Source organism: Neoarius graeffei, chromosome 5 (genome assembly GCF_027579695.1).
Source record: "Neoarius graeffei isolate fNeoGra1 chromosome 5, fNeoGra1.pri, whole genome shotgun sequence".
NCBI lineage: Eukaryota > Metazoa > Chordata > Actinopteri > Siluriformes > Ariidae > Neoarius > Neoarius graeffei.
The window spans coordinates 42,161,784-42,182,018 of record NC_083573.1 but is presented as its reverse complement, the minus strand read 5'-3'; the positions used below and the strand labels follow the sequence as shown (position 1 = coordinate 42,182,018).

Here is a 20,235-nt window from a genome sequence, read left to right as displayed (position 1 = left end):
TCCTGAAAGTGGCGCAACGTCAGAAACACCGCCATCAACTCCAGTGTGTTGATGTGGGACGTGCACCACGGAGCAGGCCAGGTGCCGTTCACACCTTGCCGACGCCAGACTCCACCCCAACCCATGAGGGAAGCATCTGTCCGGATAACCTCCCACCGTCCCGGTGGGGGACCAAGTGGAACTTCATGAGTGAGAAAGTGTGCCTGGGACTTAGCGTGAGCATGCAACGGCATGTTATTCTCACCCTCATGTGTCTGTCTCGCACTGGACACAGACGCAGTTGAAGAAGCCATCTCTGAAAAGCCCTTAGCCACAGAAGACCCAGAGGAACGACTACTGAGGCCGCTGTGAGTTTCCCCAACAGCTGAAGGAGAGAAACATAACGCTGAGTTCCCCCCGACACGAAGGTGGTTCACTCCAGTGAGAATTGAACTTCTGTCTGGCGTGGGACTGGCCAGCATAGTGTTCGAATCTAGGGCAAGGCCGATGAAATGTGTTGCCTGGACTGGGACCAGTTTGCACCTCCTCTGGTTCACCCTCAACCCCAGAGCCATAATGTGTAGTAGCAACCGGTGAGCATGTTCCCTGGCCTGTTCGGGCAATGCCGCACAAAGAAGCCAGTCGTCCAAGTAAGGGAGCAGTCTTATGCCCTCCTTCTGAAGGGGTTCTTGTGCTACTTGGACGCATTTTGAGAACACCCTTGGTGCCAGAGAAAGTCCAAAAGGGGAGAACTCTGAACTGAAAAATCTTTCCCATGAACAAAAAACGAAGTAAGCGCCTGTGGTCCGCGGCAATGGGTATGTGAAAATGGGCGTCCTCGAGATCTATGGTCACAAACCAGTCCTGGTTTGTGACCGCTTGCAGTACATCTGTTGTTCGTAGCATTCAAAAAGGAAGCACCTTCAAGAAACGGTTTAACCTTCTTAAATCTAAAATCGGCCTGAACCCGCCGTCTTTCTTTGGAACGAGAAAATAAACTGAAAAGAAACCCCTGGGTGAACAATGGGGTCGACCATCTCTATGGCTCCTTTTTGTAGTAACAACTGAACTTCTCTCGACAAGGCTTCTGCTTGTCTTGGATTGGTTATAACGGTCTGCCTCACACCCGAATGCATTGGTGGCCGGCGGCGGAATTGCAGGCGGTACCCTTCTGAAAGGGTGGTGAGTAGCCATTGGTTGGTTGTTATTTTGCGCCAACGTGCTAGCTGGCTGCCTGTAAAAACTCCTGCCACTGGCCCTGACCTGTCAGTGGTCCTGTCTACGTTTTTCGGAAGGGATTGGGGGGGGGGGGGGGGGAGAGGACCCGTCTGTGGAAAAGGGCGAAAACTCGTGTGACTGAGCGCCACCCTGTCTCGCCAAGGGAGATGAGGGAGGTGGGGGATTGGGGGCCTGCTGCTGGGGTTGATGGGGAGACCTTTGTGCAGCTCTAGGGGCCACATGCCTAAAGCGTGAGGCAGAAGGGTTTGGCAGAGCTCTGAAGGTGGGTGCTATGTCCACATGACGGGAGCGAGACTCTGTAACAGACACACGTCTGTCAAGGGCCTCTTGTGCTGCTGGCCCAAAGACCTGTCCAGGTGCCAGTGGGAGGTGCCTCAGGTTGTTCCTGCATACTTCTGGCAGAGGCGATTGAGTCAGCCACACTTGACGGGCTTGCAGCAAGGTGCCCAAGGTAGTGCCACACTGGTTGGCAATGACACCCATAGCCTGCAGTGCAAGTTCCAGTACCTCAGCCACCAATGGGTCTGCCGATGATGTGTTGAGTGTCGAGTGCAGCATAACAAGCATGTGTGCCAGTGAGTTAGACACCCTGCCAAGAAAGGCAGTAGAGTTGTAAGCACGAGAAAGTAGCTCGTCTGTGCGGCGGCACTCAGCATTAGGGCAACGCACCTGCTCCCGAAGTGCTTCATCGGGAGACACAATGAGTGAAGCAACGCTTGATTCGACTACTGGCATGCTACCCAAGCCAACAGCACCGAGGTCCTGCATCGCCGCAAGCATGCGAGACATCTGGTCTGGACGGGCAGGTTTCGTAGCAGCCTCCAGGGCAGAGGCCACCACGGAAGTAAAGTCACGACACTGTGGAATTACCAGAGAGGCGTGCTGAACACGGCGTAGGAACATGTTCTCAGATTCGGTAGGAGGCGCCGGGGTGTCCAACTGCAAACGTGCAAGCAAAGCCTTCAGTGTGGCCTCCACCGAACCCACCACTGAGGCAGACTCCCCAGATCACCCAGAGGTAACATCACTGCCTGAATCACAGGGCTCAATACCTGGCAGGACTTCGCTTGGTGGCTGCGCCGAGGAAGAAGGCTGACTGAAAAAGGTGTCTGAGGCAGCCACAGACATCACTTCCTCTTGGTCAGGTGGCTGAGAACATGAGCCAACGGGTGACAAGGAGGCAGGCGGTGCAGACTGTTCCTCTACAGTACCTACCTGTGCCCCTGCAAGCAGAGGCAGCAGACGCTCCACTGTAGATGAGAGCAGTTCCACTTTACGCTCTAACTCAGAAGACGACCTAGATTTTTTGCGCTGTTTTGCATGCACTCGTGGTGAAACCCTACGCTTACACTGTGTCTGAGAATCCGAGAGCAGAAAACTGCTAGACACATGTTCCATACCAGCCAACCGCGCCTGTCTAACAGTAAGCGGCATTAACGCACAGGAAGGGCATGGATCAGACATTGCCTCCCTTAGATGTTGCATGCCAAGGCACTCCGCGCAGTGATCATGTGCATCCAGCACCTCCATTAGGTTGGGGCAAGTGGAACACCTCACTGAATCCATCTCAGTGTCTACTCACCCACGATTTTTTTTTTTTTTTAGAAAAGAAGCAAGGTGTAGCGCTGCTTGCTAGCCTGGCAACCAAGGCTAGCGAGTTCGCAAGCGCAACTTTACCGCTACAGACAACGATTTACTATTGATGCATAAAACAACCTCAAAATAATGTTAACCAAGTTAGCTTAGCGACCAAACAGCTCGCGTGGAGTCGAGTCCCATTGAAGTCCTCTTCGGTCACGAGCTGCACTGTAGATTGTCGCAGGTATTCCCAGTTAAATGATGACACACACACACTTCCAATAGAAGAGATGCGATTCCAACGCGAGAAAAAAAAAAAAAAAGAAGAGGCCAAATGACGTTGGATGTTGCCTTATATAGGCAGGCACGTCATACGTCATGAGTCTGTGAAGATTCTCAATCATCCAGGTCATAGTAAACTGTGGGTGGTAGAAAAGGGCAACTGGACTTGCTTGAAGATTCTTGAAAACGTTTCACCTCTCGTCCAAAAGGCTCCCCTTTTCGGGGACTCACAGGAGGACAGAGAGAGTCAGATTGCCATTGATCACCCTAACGGGCAATCCTTTGATCACCCTAATGACTCGCCATTCACACCCAGCCTCCAGCGACCCACACCAACATGATGCCTCAGTGACACCTTAGATGAGCTGGTCATCAGAATTCTGATTCTGATTCTGAGCCAGGAGAGGATAAATATCTGATACTCCCTATTAGTCAGACAGAACTGAGGAAGCCTTTTGGACGAGAGGTGAAACGTTTTCAAGAATCTTCAAGCAAGTCCAGTTGCCCTTTTCTACCACCCACAGCATACGTCATGAGGTGACAACTTTTGTATGCGATTCTCGAAACGCGCGGATGCAAAGATCCTTCCACTAGTGCTTTCAGCACCGCCCTGGCGGTCTGGAGTGAAGGAAATAGAATTCTAAAGGATTCACAAACTTTCAAGCACCACTGTAAGGCCCACCCTACCAGACAGTTGCACCATAGTCTATGATGGGCTGGATTAGGGTGTTAAAGATTTTCCTGGCTCTTAATGAAAGAAATTTCTTGGAACGCTTCAACAGACCGAGCCTTTTTATGATTTTCTTAAGTCACATACTCCAAATGGCTGTCCCGTGATGATGTATTATCGAAATACAAGCCAAGGAGTTTAGACGAGGAAACCGTTTCGATGGGATTTCCATCTAGTCTAACTTGTAGTGCCTTGTTATTAGTTTTGATCTCCTGGAGCTTGCTGCAAACGATCATTGATTTTGTTGTGTTGGATTAACGCCAATATGCTGCTGATTACCTGCTGTAACAGAAGTGTGGTTCTCATTCTCCACTGGTGCACATGATACTCTGGGCTGCATAGCAGTTTGCATCTTTAGGTACTGCTCTCTGGCCAGACGCAGCAGGACTCTCAGATCGTTTAGCGGCACACCTGCAGGCTTCTGTGCCTCCTCTCTTCTTCCTGTTCACACAGAGAGGAATTCACATTCCACCATCCAACACACTACTCCCTACCTCCTCAGCCATGTCCTAATATAACCCAGACTTACTACTACAGCCTTACTGAAATTTCTTTAAATGATTTCTAAAAGCACTTATATCCTTCAACACCACAGTAACTTAACAGGATGTCTAAGAAAGCGCACAACTCTTTAGCAGTAAATAATACGACAACAATTCTGTGTAACAAATCAGTCTGATCGTCTATCTGTATAATCATACCGGCAATTACTGGGGGAAAACAAAACTTTTGTCTGACCAAACCACAGGACTTGCATTTTAACCGAGTACTCAGGTGTGCGCGTGTTTACACGCGCTGGTGTCGCTGAAATCTCCATGCGAACAAGCATAAGTTCATGCAAGAGATCTTCGGTTGCCAAGGTAACCACTTACGGGCGCATTCCTGGATGACCTGGTGCTGCACTCTGGCCAGCCTCCTCTCTCGCCGCAAGAGGTCGTCTCCACAGAGACGGGGCAGAGTGCCCAGCCAATCCGCAATCTCGGTGCCTGTTGAAAGGGTGAGAGGTTAATAGAGTTTGTGACTTTCACCACCACCTTCTCACAGCCAGAATCACAACAGCAGATAGTTTATCCTGCACACTTTCAACGAATCCGTCTTGCTCATGACTCCCGATTGCGAGCTCACAAGTGTGGTCATTTCAGACATGAAGGCAGAGAGGAAAGTTGCCTGCGAGGAAAACTGGAGATCATCACCAACATACTGTATAACTTGAGAGGCGTTGATGCTAAAGAGCATTTTTTGCTTTGAGAATTCACATCAAATTGGAGGGAAAAAAAAAGTGAATGAACTGTGGGTGCTTAAAGATAGTATACAACTGGCTGAAAAGCTACAGCGCTCTTGATATAACCTAAACGAGAACAGTGTTATTCTTACAGAAGGAACAGATAACCAGTGTTGGGCACGTTACTTTCAAAAAGTAATTAGTTATAGTTACTAGTTATTTTCCCCAAAAAGTAACGGAGTTACTTTGTCATAAAAGTAACTAATTACCAGGGAAAGTAATTATTCCGTTACATTTTGTGTCCTCCCCCCAAAAAAAAATTCAATTAATGTAATTATAATAAAAGTGAATGTTAAATGTGTTTAATGACTGAAATGGACACTTAACAGAACCAGTTAGGCCATCCTTAAAAAAAAAAAAAATCCGTTTCCCGTCCACCGGGTGAGCAAAAAAAATTTTTCAGTCGGGAGGGAGGGATTTTTTTTTAAATTTTTTTTTAAATTATATATGGATGGATAAGAAATTGCAATACTGTGTTTGCTTTTTCTTTCAGTACTTTTTTATTACAAAAGCAGACACACTTAATACAATATGACAGTTTAATCAACTGAAACTTGTACAAAAACTAAGTTAGCATTTTAAATGCTGACTGCAACATTTGCAAAACTTTTACAAAAGGTACTTAAAATGTCCGACACACGGACTATTTGTAGTTCTAAAGCGAGCGTTAGGCCTAGTTCGGATGAAATTACACTATTCAAATGATCACTGAATGATTTGTTTTTCTGAATCTTTACTATTTTGTTGTTCGCTAGAATACCATTTTGCGATTTCACACTTAAGCAAATGTTTGAAAACTCCGGATCTCCTTCCTTCATGGTGGCTGCCATTTTTTTGTGCCGCACGGCGCATGCGCAGAGCTGATTCGACAGGGATTTCCACAAGCGCCGGCTGCGGCCACGCAATTAAGTCCAGCCGGCTACTTTAATGACTATTTTTGTAGTCCACAGGCTCTAAATATTCATTTTCGATTTTAATAAAATTAAATGTTTATCTAACGGACTGGTAATAATGTCAAACTGAACCACACTCATTTAAGTTGTGATTCGCGCTGTTTGTACCGATAATAACCACAAATTCCCCGCCGACTTCGTTGATCAGGGGAGAGTAACTCATCCGCGGCCCCGACATGCGGTGTGCGCGCGCACTCGGCAGAGGCAGTATGAGCCTTAGTGGAAAGCCCTGGGAATGCGTAAATGTCAAGTTCGAGTTTAGATTTACGAGCCCGAAAAAAATGTCGAAAAACCGGCGTTAAAAAAAAAAATTTCACCCGCACAAACGGCACTCACCCGGCCGGTGGACCGGAAACGGAACATTTTTTAATAATGGCCTTAGTAACGTTACCTACACTATATTAATATTTTTGTGGGACAATGTGAGAGAAGACATCTATCAAATTTAATATATTTTTGTAGTTATTAAAATTGTTACTAATTACTGGCCACTGACGAGGACAAACGCTTTGTTCCTCGACATAATGTGCATTGCACGCAGACATTTTTGCCTTTTATTTCAAGTAATGAAAAGTAATGCTGTATTTCCAGTGTGAAAGCGCAGTGCTGGGCTGACCGCTCGCCATCGCTGGGTCTTCCGATTGAAAGTGTGCGCAGTAGTGCAGTAGGTGGAGCCTACCTACGCATGTTATCCAAATCTACTCTGATTGGCTTACTGTGCCGTTGTCTCGCGTCTCCCCGCCCCACACTAAAGCAGAGGAAAGAAAGGCTGAACGAGCAGCGTGCCAGATGAGAACAGCTTTAATAAAGTAACGCATAGTATTTTATTGTAAGTAACGGGAACGGCGTTATAACGATGTAAAAAGTAATTAGTTAGATTACTCGTTACTAAAAAAAGTAACGCCGTTAGTAACGCCGTTTATTTCTAACACTGTTATTCCCATCACTGGAGATAACTGTGTGTCAGTGTGGATGTTCCAGCGTGCATCACTCTTGAGTGAAAAAGGTCATACTGCTGCCCAGAGGTGGACAAAAATTACCCAACTTCATTACTTAAGTCCAAGTACAGATCCCACTGGTCAAATGTTACTCCGATACAAGTGAAAGTTGTCCAGTCAAATTTTTACTAAAGTACTTGCTTTTAAAAATACTTAAGTATTAAAAGTACATTTTCTGTCAACACATTGTTGTATTATTGCCACATTAATGTGAATTTCACAAAATGAACACATGCTGTGCATCATGGTGGTTTAACGTTAAGCTAGCTAGTCCGTGAAACTCCACCTGACATGCTAGCAAACCCTTTTCAAACTCGAAATCATATTGGGTAGCTAATGTTACTAGAAAAGAAAGATTTCTACATTGTTTATTTGGCAAAATTATGCTAAAACATATTTCTGAAAGGACTTCAGATAAGTTAACGTAACTCCGTTTTTACATGCTAACTAAGAGTGTCCAAGTTAACTAGCTATGTGTTAACGTTAGCCGTGGACAAGGCTACGGCAACTTGACGGGAAAATCCGTAGGAAGTCCTTTGACTAACCAGAATGCATACACTACCGTTCAAAAGTTTGGGGTCACCTAGACAATTTTGTGTTTTCCATGAAAAGTCACACTTTTATTTACCACCATAAGTTGTAAGATAAATAGAAAATATAGTCAAGACATTTTTCTGGCCATTTTGAGCATTTAATCGACCCCACAAATGTGATGCTCCAGAAACTCAATCTGCTCAAAGGAAGGTCAGTTTTATAGCTTCTCTAAAGAGCTCAACTGTTTTCAGCTGTGCTAACATGATTGTACAAGGGTTTTCTAATCATCCATTAGCCTTCTGAGGCAATGAGCAAACACATTGTACCATTAGAACACTGGAGTGAGAGTTGCTGGAAATGGGCCTCTATACACCTATGGAGATATTGCACCAAAAACCACACATTTGCAGCTAGAATAGTCATTTACCACATTAGCAATGTATAGAGTGGATTTCTGATTAGTTTAAAGTGATCTTCATTGAATAGAACAGTGCTTTTCTTTCAAAAATAAGGACATTTCAAAGTGACCCCAAACTTTTGAACGGTAGTGTAGCTATTGCAACGTTATCGCTAGTTCTAAAAGCACAGACAACTTCATTGCAAGCTTTCTCTTGGAATAAAACATTTATATACTTCAATATGCTTCCACAGGTTGGACAGCGAGTTTTTGTAGGCTGTGATGTGCTTCGTTTTAGGCAAACAAAGCAAACATTTAAAACGAAATGAATCTTTAATCCTTTCAGAAAACTGAAACGTGGGTTCTAGCTATAGAACTGTGGGTGCGTGCAGTCTCCAGAAAAAACACTTCCTTCCATTCTGCCGTCAACTGATCGTGTTAAATAATGCTGCTGAGAAATCACCGATCTTGATTTTATCCAGTCTATGGACGTGACCCTAGTGATTACTGATCGGTTGTCTCAGTGTCACCTGCAAAAAAAAATCAATCACGTTTTAGAAGAGAAAAGGAAAGAAGAGGAGAAAAAAAAACCCTCCACTTTCAAAGCTGCTTCATAGTAACGAGGACCTTCATAGAAATGTAGTGGAGAGAAAAGCAGGGCTTTCCACAAGCGCCGGCTGCCTGCCATACAGCCGACTACACAATTAAATCCAGCCGGCTACTTTAATAACTATTATTTTTGTAGCCCACAGGCTCTAAATATTCATTTTCAATTTTAATAAAATTAAATGTTTATCTAACGGACTGACAATAATGTCAAACTGAACCGCACTCATTTAAGTTGTGATTCGCGCTGTTTGTACCGATAATAACCACAAATTCCCCGCAGACTTCGTTGATCAAGGGAGAATAACTCATCCGCGGCCCCGACATGCGGTGTGTGTGTGCGTGCACACTCGGCGGAGGCAGTAGTGTGTCGGGGCCGTCGGAGGAGACATCGGAGGGAACAGAAGCAGAGATAACGCTTATTTTGTCTCCGGTAAACCAGTCTTCTCTCGTTCAATTACATGCTGGCATCAAAAGACACCGTTGGTTGTAAATGAAACCAAACTGAGTGGTTGGAGTGTGTTTTCATACACAAATGGAGAAATGTTCGCTGAGTGTTTGTGTAGCCGCCACTGCAGACCGTTGTTGTTGTTAATTCATAGCATGCTCAGTTGCGTGAATGTGTCATGCACCGAAAATAAAAGATTTACAAGCCAGGAACCTCCCATCTCTCAAAACTCTTCCCAGAGTTGGGGGTAAAGATTATTCTGAGGTCAGCATGCCAACACTCATCAGCACCGGAATCCAAGTCAACCTCATTGAGGAGAAAGAAGATGAAGAGGAAGGCTGAAATGGACAAAAATGTCCAGGTTGAGGGAGAAGGTGTGGCAAGCACCAGGGAGAATCTCAGTAGGGCCCTTTTTGAGCTGGGCATGGACTCTGATCCTGAATGGGAAGATAGTCATCGTGAAGATGATTAAGACGGAAATGGGGATAAAACTATTTAAACGTATTCTGAAGTGCTGGTAGCATTCTGGACTTTTGTTGAATGATATTTAACTTTTATTTCAGAGTATTTTTACTTGTACGTTTTAGGTTATAATGACCTGCAACCTCAGTTTGTCAGCTGAACGCAAGAAAAGAAAGATTTACTGCCATTTTACTTTGTATTTGAGTAAAGTGAATAAATAAGTGGTCTGTGGAAAATACATTTAATCCTGGGAACTGCGTGCACAGGAGTTTATTTTGTGTTTACTACCACCCCCCCCCCTCCCCGGCTGGCTACTTATTTGTCATGGCTGGCTAGTATGAGCCTTAGTGGAAAGCCCTGGAAAAGTACGATATTTGTCTTTCAAATGTAGTGAAGTTAGTCATAAGTTTAAAAAAAAAATAAAAAATACTCAAGTAAAGTACAGATACTCAAAAAGTGTACTTAAGTACAGTACTCAAGTAAACGTACTTCGTTACTGTCCACCTCTGCTGCTGACTTATGTCTCAGAGTCAATATCAGAATTAGAGTATTGTTTAAAATGTATTGGAAATGTTGGTTTTCCTAGAATACTGGTTTTCCTAGAAAACTCAGACTTTACCACAAAAAGTAGAACAAAAAAAAGCTTCAGAATTTATCAATACCCTTTTACTGAAGAATCATCACCGGCAATGACAAACAGCCGTATGGTGTGTGTTTTGAAAGAGTGAGCGAGAGAACGTGCGGCGGTGCATCCAGACGCAGCAGCTCTGCGCTCTCCATACGGATGCCATTTATACCATTTACTTATCTTTCTTATATTAAAGGAGAACTGAAGGCAAATTTTTATTATCAAAATTCTATTTCTCATTTTATTAAATATCGGAACGCATTTTTGATCACTATTTTGTCGCTGCTATAGCAAGTTATGAGTGTTTGAAATATGCTATGTAATACATTATATATATAAAAAACGTGTAGGACGGAAGTAAAACAGAGCGGAAATCAGAGTCACCAACATCTGCCAACGTTGTCAAAAGACGCACGCGCCCTTTTTCGAATTCTGACGTAATCAAGCCGGAAGTTTTGTTTGTTTTGATAGCGATCAGGAAAGTTTGAAAAAAAAGTAGGCAGTAATCACCATTTAAAGTCGTTTTTGTGCAATACTTCGTTGGAAAACAGTTTTCAAAAATGGCGGCACTGACACCTGGCTGACGCTTCACGTTTCGAAGTCTCGCACAAGTCTCGTGAAGATCACACGGATAAGCGACGCCTGCCGTGGACCAAACAAACTAAATTCAACAACATGGCTAAAAACCGAATAGGCCGATAAGTATAATATTTAATTGGAGTTAGTTGCCAATACGAGTCACGATATAAGGTTACTAAAACCGAAAACATAATTGAAGGACACGTTAATTAAGAAATAAAGCAAGTTTAAAAATGACTTCAGTTCTCCTTTAATGTGAAGTTTAGTCGCCAGTGCGAATTGTTCATAGAGCCACAAGGAAAAGCGTAACATCAGATGAAGTTGTGAACAAGTTTTTAGCGAATACAGTAGCATCCTAAAAGACATAGCCAGGGCACCGGCAGCTCCTTGGATCAGCACGCCGGCCAGAAAGAGATGAAGGAGGCACTGTGGAAGAAAGCAAGAGCATGCTGGGATGCAGGCCAGGCTATAAAGTGTACCGCACAGACCTTCTCTGCTAAGTATTTTGCTTGCAAATGTTGGGTTGCTCGCTAATAAGATAGATGAGGTAAGGCTGTAGCTCAACATACAGAGATCTCTGAAGAGTTGATTTTTAGAGACGTGCTGGTTCCCAACAGGGCTGCAGAGCTAACAAACCAGACACTGCACTGCGCAGACGAAACAAAGAACAGGGATATGTATTTAACCCCCCCCCAAATAATCACTGGCGCACCAACCACACTTCATCTCGTATTTACGCAATGACAATTGTCCTTCATGATACCTGCAAAAATAGTGAATTTTCACCTGTGCAGGCACATGGTAATATAATTTGAACTTGGGCTGGTGTAAGCAAATTTTGGGGGCGTAAACATTAAACAAGTCACGACTGTTACGAAACGCTCCGGGATACTGGAATTGGCCTGTTTTACTGCCCTCTTTTGTATTGTTGGGTTTCAGTCATGTGACTTTTCTAAGTGGTTTTACCGGAAGTGAAATAGCTGGTGGTCTAAACGGCTGCCGTAGTGCAAACAACTAGCGATAAGTTATCAGAGTACGCTTATAATCTAGAAGCCACTGCTGGCTTTAGATATATTCAGAAGATTGCTATGTGCAATAGAATTGACCCCTACAGTCTGGGAAAGAAGGATTTGTCATACGATCTCGAAAACTACCCTTCAGTCAAGTTCCCCGACATCTCGAACTATCTGGTGTTGCAGACGTCCTTCTACACCGCAAAACAGATGAAAGTGTGGAAGAGTATGGAGGCTTACAACTTTTTTTTGTATGTGGCTGGGTAAAGGACCTCGGGATCAAGTCGCTGCCGAATGAATCCTGTATTGTTTTTGCCCGTGCAAGTATTTTTTTTTTTAAGCTTTTCGTTCGCATCTTTACAACAAAGCGCTGCAACTTCTCATCTCATTATCTCTAGCCGCTTTATCCTGTTCTACAGGGTCGCAGGCAAGCTGGAGCCTATCCCAGCTGACTACGGGCGAAAGGCGGGGTACACCCTGGACAAGTCGCCAGGTCATCACAGGGCTGACACATAGACACAGACAACCATTCACACTCACATTCACACCTACGGTCAATTTAGAGTCACCAGTTAACCTAACCTGCATGTCTTTGGACTGTGGGGGAAACCGGAGCACCCAGAGGAAACCCACGCGGACACGGGGAGAACATGCAAACTCCACACAGAAAGGCCCTCGCTGGCCACGGGGCTCGAACCCGGACCTTCTTGCTGTGAGGCGACAGCGCTAACCACTACACCACCGTGCCGCCGCGCTGCAACTTGAAGAAGGGTAAACAAACAGCTGGCTTGATTCTCACTCGTGTTGGCTCTTATCTCTCAGGTAAATATCATTCACAAAGATCATCAGAAACCCCTTTAAAGACCTGGATCTTAGTTAAATAAGACGGAGACGTGATCACGGCGCATTGTAACTGTATGGCTGGGTAAGAATTTTGTCGCGACCTTCATGCATATGGACTTTGTGAGGAGTGTGACATCCCGAGAGGCTGCGTCCTGGAGGGGCGCTATATCCCCCGCAGATGGCTCCAACCACTGGCAGCTATAACTCCATCTGGTGGTGGAGTTAGGAACGTCACCCCTCAGCACACTACACGGCAGCACACCTGTGGCCAGTGAGGGCCTAATGAGTAAGAGGGCTTTGTGAGAGCTCAAAACTCCCAGTCTGAGGCCCACTTTACATGGGGACTGTCTGAAACAAACACGCAAAAGTCCATTTTCATTCTCACTTTTTTCCGCGTCTACACGACCGTTTTCAAGGAGGAAATCTGCGTCTATACGGTGACGCATAAATGTGTGGAATTCAATTGGATGTGCATGCCAGGCAGCCAGGCGGCGCTGTGAAAGACCTCCACTATGTCTGCACGCATGCGCAACGTCTTCCGTCTTGTCTGATCTGCACATCTGCGCCGCGAAAACTTTGACTACTCTGGCTATGGTAAGTAAGAAAGTAAGTAAGAAAGTAAGAGCATACTATACCCGCCTCTGTTCATTAACGGTATATGTGCAGATTCGGTATAGATGTTCGAAGGACTCCTGGACGTTTATTAAAGCTGCCAGAGCAGCTTGAAGGTCCGTTGGATCGATGTAATCAGACATGCTCTTACTTTTTTACTTACTTTCTTACTCCCCGGGCTGACATGTACAGTATATGATATATGTATGACGTAAACGCGTACCCGACGTGAGCAGATCCGAGCAGAGTTTCGCGTATTGGGTAGTTTAGACGGATATGCAACGGGGGCTGTTTTTAACTTATCCACTCTGGAAGGCGTTTTCAATTTTTTCCGTTTTTCAGCCTCGGAAACGCCGTCCCCGTGTAGACGAAAGGCACTTCCGATAAAATATTTAGTCGTTTTTACCCGACAGCGTCCTCGTGTAAACGGGCCCTGAATGTGAAGGAGAGAGGAGCGAGGTTCATGGACTCTCCTGCTGAATGGATCCTGCTGGGCGGTGATATTCATCGAACTGCTTATCTGGAATTCTTACCGGAGGGATTTTTGCACTGAAATACTTACCTGTGTTCCGAACGCCTGCTACTGGGCTGCCACCGGGCCGAAGACTACAGGGATTGTTGACTGGACTCAAAGTAAGGCAGAAGATTGTTTGTTCTGTGGAAAGGATACTGAACTGAAGGAAACCTGCCTATAATTTTGTTCTAAAGCCAGAGACATTGTTTGAGTTTGACTTTTGGGAATCCATCTTCGTTTGAACATTGGACTTTGAGATACCTTTTCTGTTTAATTTCCTGGCATAACATTAAAAATCTTGATTTATTTTAACCTTTGTGTCCTTACACTGATTGAAGGGGTCCCGCTGAGAGCCAGCCAACCTCTCGTGATGTCACAGGAGTAAACAAACAGCTGGGGACTTTAGCACTTCGTGACTTTTAAAAAAAAAAAAAAAAAAGACATAGCAAGAAAAGTCCTTGGAACACACTAAGGACATCACTGAGAGGGAGATACAAACCTTTCCACCAAGCGATCACTACAAACTTGAGCGTGCTTCGACTCGGCTCCCTTCGATTTCAGTGAGAGGTTCAAAAGCCACCTTTCTCGACGTCCTTTTATGAAATCCTGTGTTCGTTCACAGGGAACCCTGAAGAAACTTTTCAGTTTTACGGTTTGATCGATACGAACAACCTAAAACAACGCAAGCGTAAGGCAATTTTCATGTGAGCAATGCACCTTCTCTGTACAGACGCTTTGTCAACCGAGCTTTGGTAGACCACCAGCTAAAGTTTTGAATAACTAATGAGGCAGATGTGATGTCACGTGAGACCCAGCAACATGCAGGATTTGCATGTGAAGGAGACAACAGTGTTTGAGGTTTACAGTATGGCAGTTCCATGTACCAAACTCTCCTTTTTCAACTCGCCCAGGTTTTCCATTCTATGGCTCCTTTAAAGGATATGGGACATGGATTTTTTTCTGGGTATAATTATGTATAAAGGACATAAGAAATGCCATCTAAATCACTGCAGGGCGTCAAAAATGTGAAAATCACCACATTATTCAACTTTTTTATACATCAGCGTAAAACAATGATTCGTTAATTAGCTAAGCGGTCACGTGACCCGTGACGTCACAAAAACTTTCCAAGGAGCCAGCGCTTGGGAATCTAATGTAAACAGGTTACCGAAATGGACACCATCGACAGTGACATTCCCGATGTTTCACAGAGATGTGAAGTTAGACCCTATCAATTCAAACCGATAGCTGGAAATTCACATGAACATAGAGCTTGTCTTTACTCTGACGGGTCAGATGATTCTGAGAGTGAGAGTTCATTCAGTCCCCATGAAACTGAAAGCGGTCGGCTCGATAACACTTCCTGGTAAGTTAAAAACAATTCTGCTCAAAGGTTAATGATCTGTTGAAAGAAGTTTTATTTTTGTATCATACATTGAAAGTTCATCATAGATCTAGCTAAAGTCCGTTGCAAGCTAGTTTTTTTTTGCTGATATTTTTCGAGATTGATTGAGATACAATGCTTCCAGAGTCCGAGATGAAAACATTCAAAATGGCGAAACGAGTCAGCGGGCGGCACGGTGGTGTAGTGGTTAGCGCTGTCGCCTCACAGCAAGAAGGCTCTGGGTTCGAGCCCCGTGGCCGGCGAGGGCCTTTCTGTGTGGAGTTTGCATGTTCTCCCCGTGTCCGCGTGGGTTTCCTCCGGGTGCTCCGGTTTCCCCCACAGTCCAAAGACATGCAGGTTAGGTTAACTGGTGACTCTAAATTGACCGTAGGTGTGAATGTGAGTGTGAATGGTTGTCTGTGTCTATGTGTCAGCCCTGTGATGACCTGGCGACTTGTCCAGGGTGTACCCCGCCTTTCGCCCGTAGTCAGCTGGGATAGGCTCCAGCTTGCCTGCGACCCTGTAGAAGGATAAAGCGGCTACAGATAATGAGATGAGATGAGAAACGAGTCAGAATTATGATAATCAATAATTGATACACCCAGAATTATAATACTAATCCTTACCGCATGAGGCCCATGGTAAAACCACACTTCCAGGAGGGGCTGCCGTCTGCCTCCCAAGCCGGCCGAGAGCGCTCCTCGTCGGGCACGGCCAGGTGGGCGAATGCCCTGGTCCGTCCGCCCTGTCTAAAAAATAATGGTACAACTCCGAGTGAAGGTGTCGAAGCGCGCAGAAGGTGTTAGTACGCCTGTCATTATAGTGCGGACTTTCCATAGCATAGAAAATCGCCATGTTTCAATTTGTGTAACTGAACTTTGTTTCATGTCACTGGTCATATAAACCTATGTAAACAGGAAAAACACGGAAGAGTTTGGTCGCATCTAACTACAGCCCCAAAAAATACCGTTGGCCATGCTGAGCCTAGCTACATTGCTAACAGGAGTAACAGCGCGTCTGACTGACTGGGAGGTCGCAATACACCATGATGTTCAATGTACGTTAAACACTAAAAACGAAACAATTTTCTTGTCATCCAAGACACAAAAACTATTTTGTCACATTCGTCATCACGATTCACACTTCTCCATATTCATCTACCCGCTTGTGCTGTACCCGAAAGTTTTTGTGACGTATGATCACGTGACAGCGGCTCTTCCGGTTGTAAAATATGCATATCGGAGCTCGAGCAGAAATGCCATATAATCATCACGAATATAACGATTTTGCTGAATTTAATAGATAACTTTGTATTTGTTGATGCAATTATTTCATATTTTTAATGGAAAGAAACTGATATAGCGTGCATTTGTGTTTCATGTCCTTTAAATGATTACAGGAGCATTTGTGGTTTGGCACAATCTCTTGATTCCAGTAGGAAACTATGAGCAAACCTCCACCGAAGAACAGAACAGTAATTTACCTTGACAAACAACTCCAGCAGCGATCTTAACGCTTACACAAATTATGAGCACAAAGAGCTATTCAGGGCTGTCGTGAACACCAAACCACTGCATTACCATAAAACATGAATCAATAAAGAAATCGTACGAGCCTAGACAAATTAAATCAAGCTCATTAAATTCTGTACTTTCACACATGTCTAATGTTATTTAAGTCAGACAATTCAATATGGTGCTCTTTTGAACCTCATACCATAGACGTTAGAGACATTCAGATAAAATCCCACTGAAGAAACGCTCAAGGACTGAGATCCAAAATCTGATGTATTCGTTTATTCTTCAGTTAAAGCAGACCTGGGCATTTTACGGCCCGCGGGCCGCATCCGGCCCTTTGGTTCATTCTGACCGGCCCGCGTAAGGTTAATTAGAAATTACAAAATAAACGTATTTTCTAATTTTACCTCATGCATGGCCTGAATGTGCATTGCTTTTATTTTGAAGTTGTGTTCAACAAAAACGCAATGCGCGCGACATGAACATGACATGAAATCCCACGAAACCTAATCCCGCGATAACTACTTCCGTAATTTGTCCAGACCAACCACAAACTTGTACGTCATCCTTCAAACGGTCCAGCCAATCACATAGTGTGACGTCACCAGCAGGCGCCGGAGCCTGAGCCGATCTGTAGATCTGATACCTACAGTACACCGAATCGACGTTTTCAGTGATGAAGTTTAACAAATCCAGGTATAGATCCTCTCTCACCGATGATCATTTGTCAGCTGTGCTTCGCATCTCCACCTCAGACATTCAACCTGACTCTGATGCACTCGTTAAAGACCAACAGAGACTAGATTTCTCTCACTGAACAAATAAAAAACTGAAAAACACCAAATGAGGTGATTAGACTACAAATGTGGGCATCATTATTATAATATGATGTATCTTACTTGATATTTGGAGTAGAAAGACAATATTGTGATGTCTTTATTGTGTTTTGGGGTGAATGTGACTGAAAAAAAAAAAAAAGGTACAAACGTTGACATTTTGTTAACCATTGTTTTGGGAAATTTGATTGAATAAATGACATTTTTTGGAAGGCAACCTCATTTTTTCCAGACTCTTACCAGTCTTAGCAGCTTGTAAAAACAATGTTATTTACTGCTTTAGATAAAGAAATACAATTAATATTATGCAGAATTTAGTTCAGCCTTTTGGTCCGGCCCTCCACAAAATTTTCTGTTTCTCATGTGGCCCCATGGAAAAAATAATTGCCCACCCCTGAGTTAAAGGCTGCTTCGGCAGAGAACTCAACAACAAGGGCTGATGAAGTCAGCGGTGCAACACAGGCTCAGTTTAGCTACGGGACGCTACAGCCTCCACCACTCGGATACAGACAAGTGCAAGCGCACGAAGTGGACACTGCAGGGTGGGGGAGTTTTTCCTTCTCCCCCTTTCATGTGTTTGCTAAGGTCCAGCTGGCTTCAGGTGCTATGGGATTTGATCAGACTGTGGAGGGCTTTCAATCCAGCTCTAATGAGAAGGCATGCTGAAACGATGCGAGTGCTGCAGGCACTTTTATTAAAATGTGCTGCAGGCACATTTTAATCTTAGGGTCCTAGGCAAGCACAGGTTCTCAAAGATAGTTATCCATGCAGGAGCTGATGATATACGCCTTCGTCAGTCTGAGGTTACTAAGAGTAACTTTGTAGAGGTGTTTAAATTAGCGAAGGCGATGTCCGATGCTGTAATGGCCCTTTTCCACTACCCTTTTTCAGCTCACTTCAGCTCGCTTCAGCTCACTTCAGCCCGACACGGCTCGCGTTTCGACTACCAAAAACCAGCACGATTCAGCTCGCTTCAGCCCTGCTTAGCCCCTAAAACTCGCACCGTTTTGGAGTGGGGCTGAAGCGAGCCAAGCCGTGCCGAGTGAGGCTGGGGGCGTGAGCAGACACTCCCCTGTGCACTGATTGGTGAGGAGGAGTGTCCTCACATGCCCACACACGCCCCGCGAGCGCGCTGGGATCTGTAAACACCGCAAACCCGGAAGGAGAAGAATTACGAATTACGAGAATTTCTGAAGCCTTATGCGCCTCGCCTCATCTATACGCTCTTGCCAGTATCTGTCCGCGTTGTCGGTGACAACAAGCCACAGCACCAAGACCAGCAACACTAACGACTCCATGTCCTCCATGTTTATTGTTTACTATTCGGGTCGTGAGACTACCGCTTAAAAGATCACTGATGTCACTGTTTGCGCTGCTTAACGACATCACCTGACGTCCACCCACTTTCGCTAACTCCACCCAATGTGTCCACCCACTTCCAGCCAGCACGGTTCAGCGCGGCTGTAGTCGAAATGCAACTCCAACAGCCCCGCTCAGCTCGACTCGGCACGGCACGGCTCAGCCCGACTCAGCCGCGTTTGTAGTGGAAAAGCGGCATAATATACTCTGGCCCCATCCCAATGCGGCGTGACGATGTAGCTTACAGCAGGTTATGGTCGCTGAACTGCTGGTTGTCCAGGTGGTGCTCTGAAAACAGTGTGGGCTTTATAGATAATTGGGCTAATTTTGAGGGCACTGCTGGCCTGTTAGGGCGGGACGGTATCCAGCCCACTTGGGAAGGTGCTGCTCTCGTTTCCTGCAGCATAGGTCATAATTTCTGACAATCCAGAGCCAAGGCCAGGGAGCAGACAAACAGGCTAAACCGACCGTCTGCTAGCTGCACAGAGTCGTCACTCAGGATCCACTACATCGAGACTGTGTCTGTTCCCCGAGCTCAACAAAAAAGTAGAAATTTTCAGAGAGTTTGTTCCAGTAACCTAATCAATATCAAATTAGATCATACTGACTGTACAGCTGCTGCCAGCACCTTTGATCTAAAGGTGAGGCTATTAAATATTAGATCTCTTACATCTAAAGCGCTAATGGTTAATGAACTCATTACTGATCAGGAGTTTAATGTACTTTGTTGAACAGAAACATGGATTAAGCCAAATGAATATATAGCATTAAATGAAGCAAGTCCTCCTGGATACAGTTATATACACCAGCCTCGTCTAACTGGCAGAGGAGGAGGCGTTGCGGTTATTTATAATGATTATCTAGGTGTAACACAAAAACCTGGTCATAAATTGAATACATTTGAAGTTCTTTATACTCATATAATGTATGTAGCCTTGAAAAATAGGTCTAACCAGTTAATTCCGTTACTTATTATTTATAGGCCCCCGGGGCCATATTCTGAGTTTCTTTCTGAATTTGCAGATTTTATCTCAGACCTGGTTATTTCCTTAGACGAAGCTTTAGTTGTCGGAGATTTTAATATTCACTTCGATAACCCAGAAGACCCTTTGAAAACAGCATGCGTGTCCATTTTAGATTCAGTAGGGATTAATCAGAATGTCATAGCACCGACCCATAATGGTGGTCACACCCTCGATTTAATACTTTCAGGTTAAACGTAGAAAATATAGTCACACTTCCACAGTCTGAAGTTCTCAGATCATTATCTCATCTCATTCAAAATATGTCTGAGTAATAATATACGCACCTCACCACGCTACTGTATTAAACGTACATTCACGTCAACTACTGCACAGATCTTTATAAATGATCTCCCAGAGTTATCAACTTTGATTAGGTCACTGTCAGCCCCTGCAGAACTTGATCAGGCAACTGAATGCTTAGAGTCAACGTTCGGCTA

General features: G+C 44.7%; 1 protein-coding gene across 4 annotated transcripts in view; it reads right to left on the bottom strand.

The window, feature by feature from the left end:
* mtbp (MDM2 binding protein) overlaps positions 1-20,235 on the bottom strand; it is a 136,827-nt gene that overhangs the window by 39,286 nt on the left and 77,306 nt on the right. For all 4 annotated transcript variants that reach the window (XM_060921733.1, XM_060921732.1, XM_060921734.1 and 1 more), the window contains exons 13-14: positions 4,681-4,794; positions 4,088-4,249 (exon numbers count right to left, since the gene is read on the bottom strand). In XM_060921733.1, the coding sequence (XP_060777716.1) occupies positions 4,088-4,249; positions 4,681-4,794 (276 nt within the window). The remainder of the gene's footprint in view (positions 1-4,087; positions 4,250-4,680; positions 4,795-20,235) is intronic.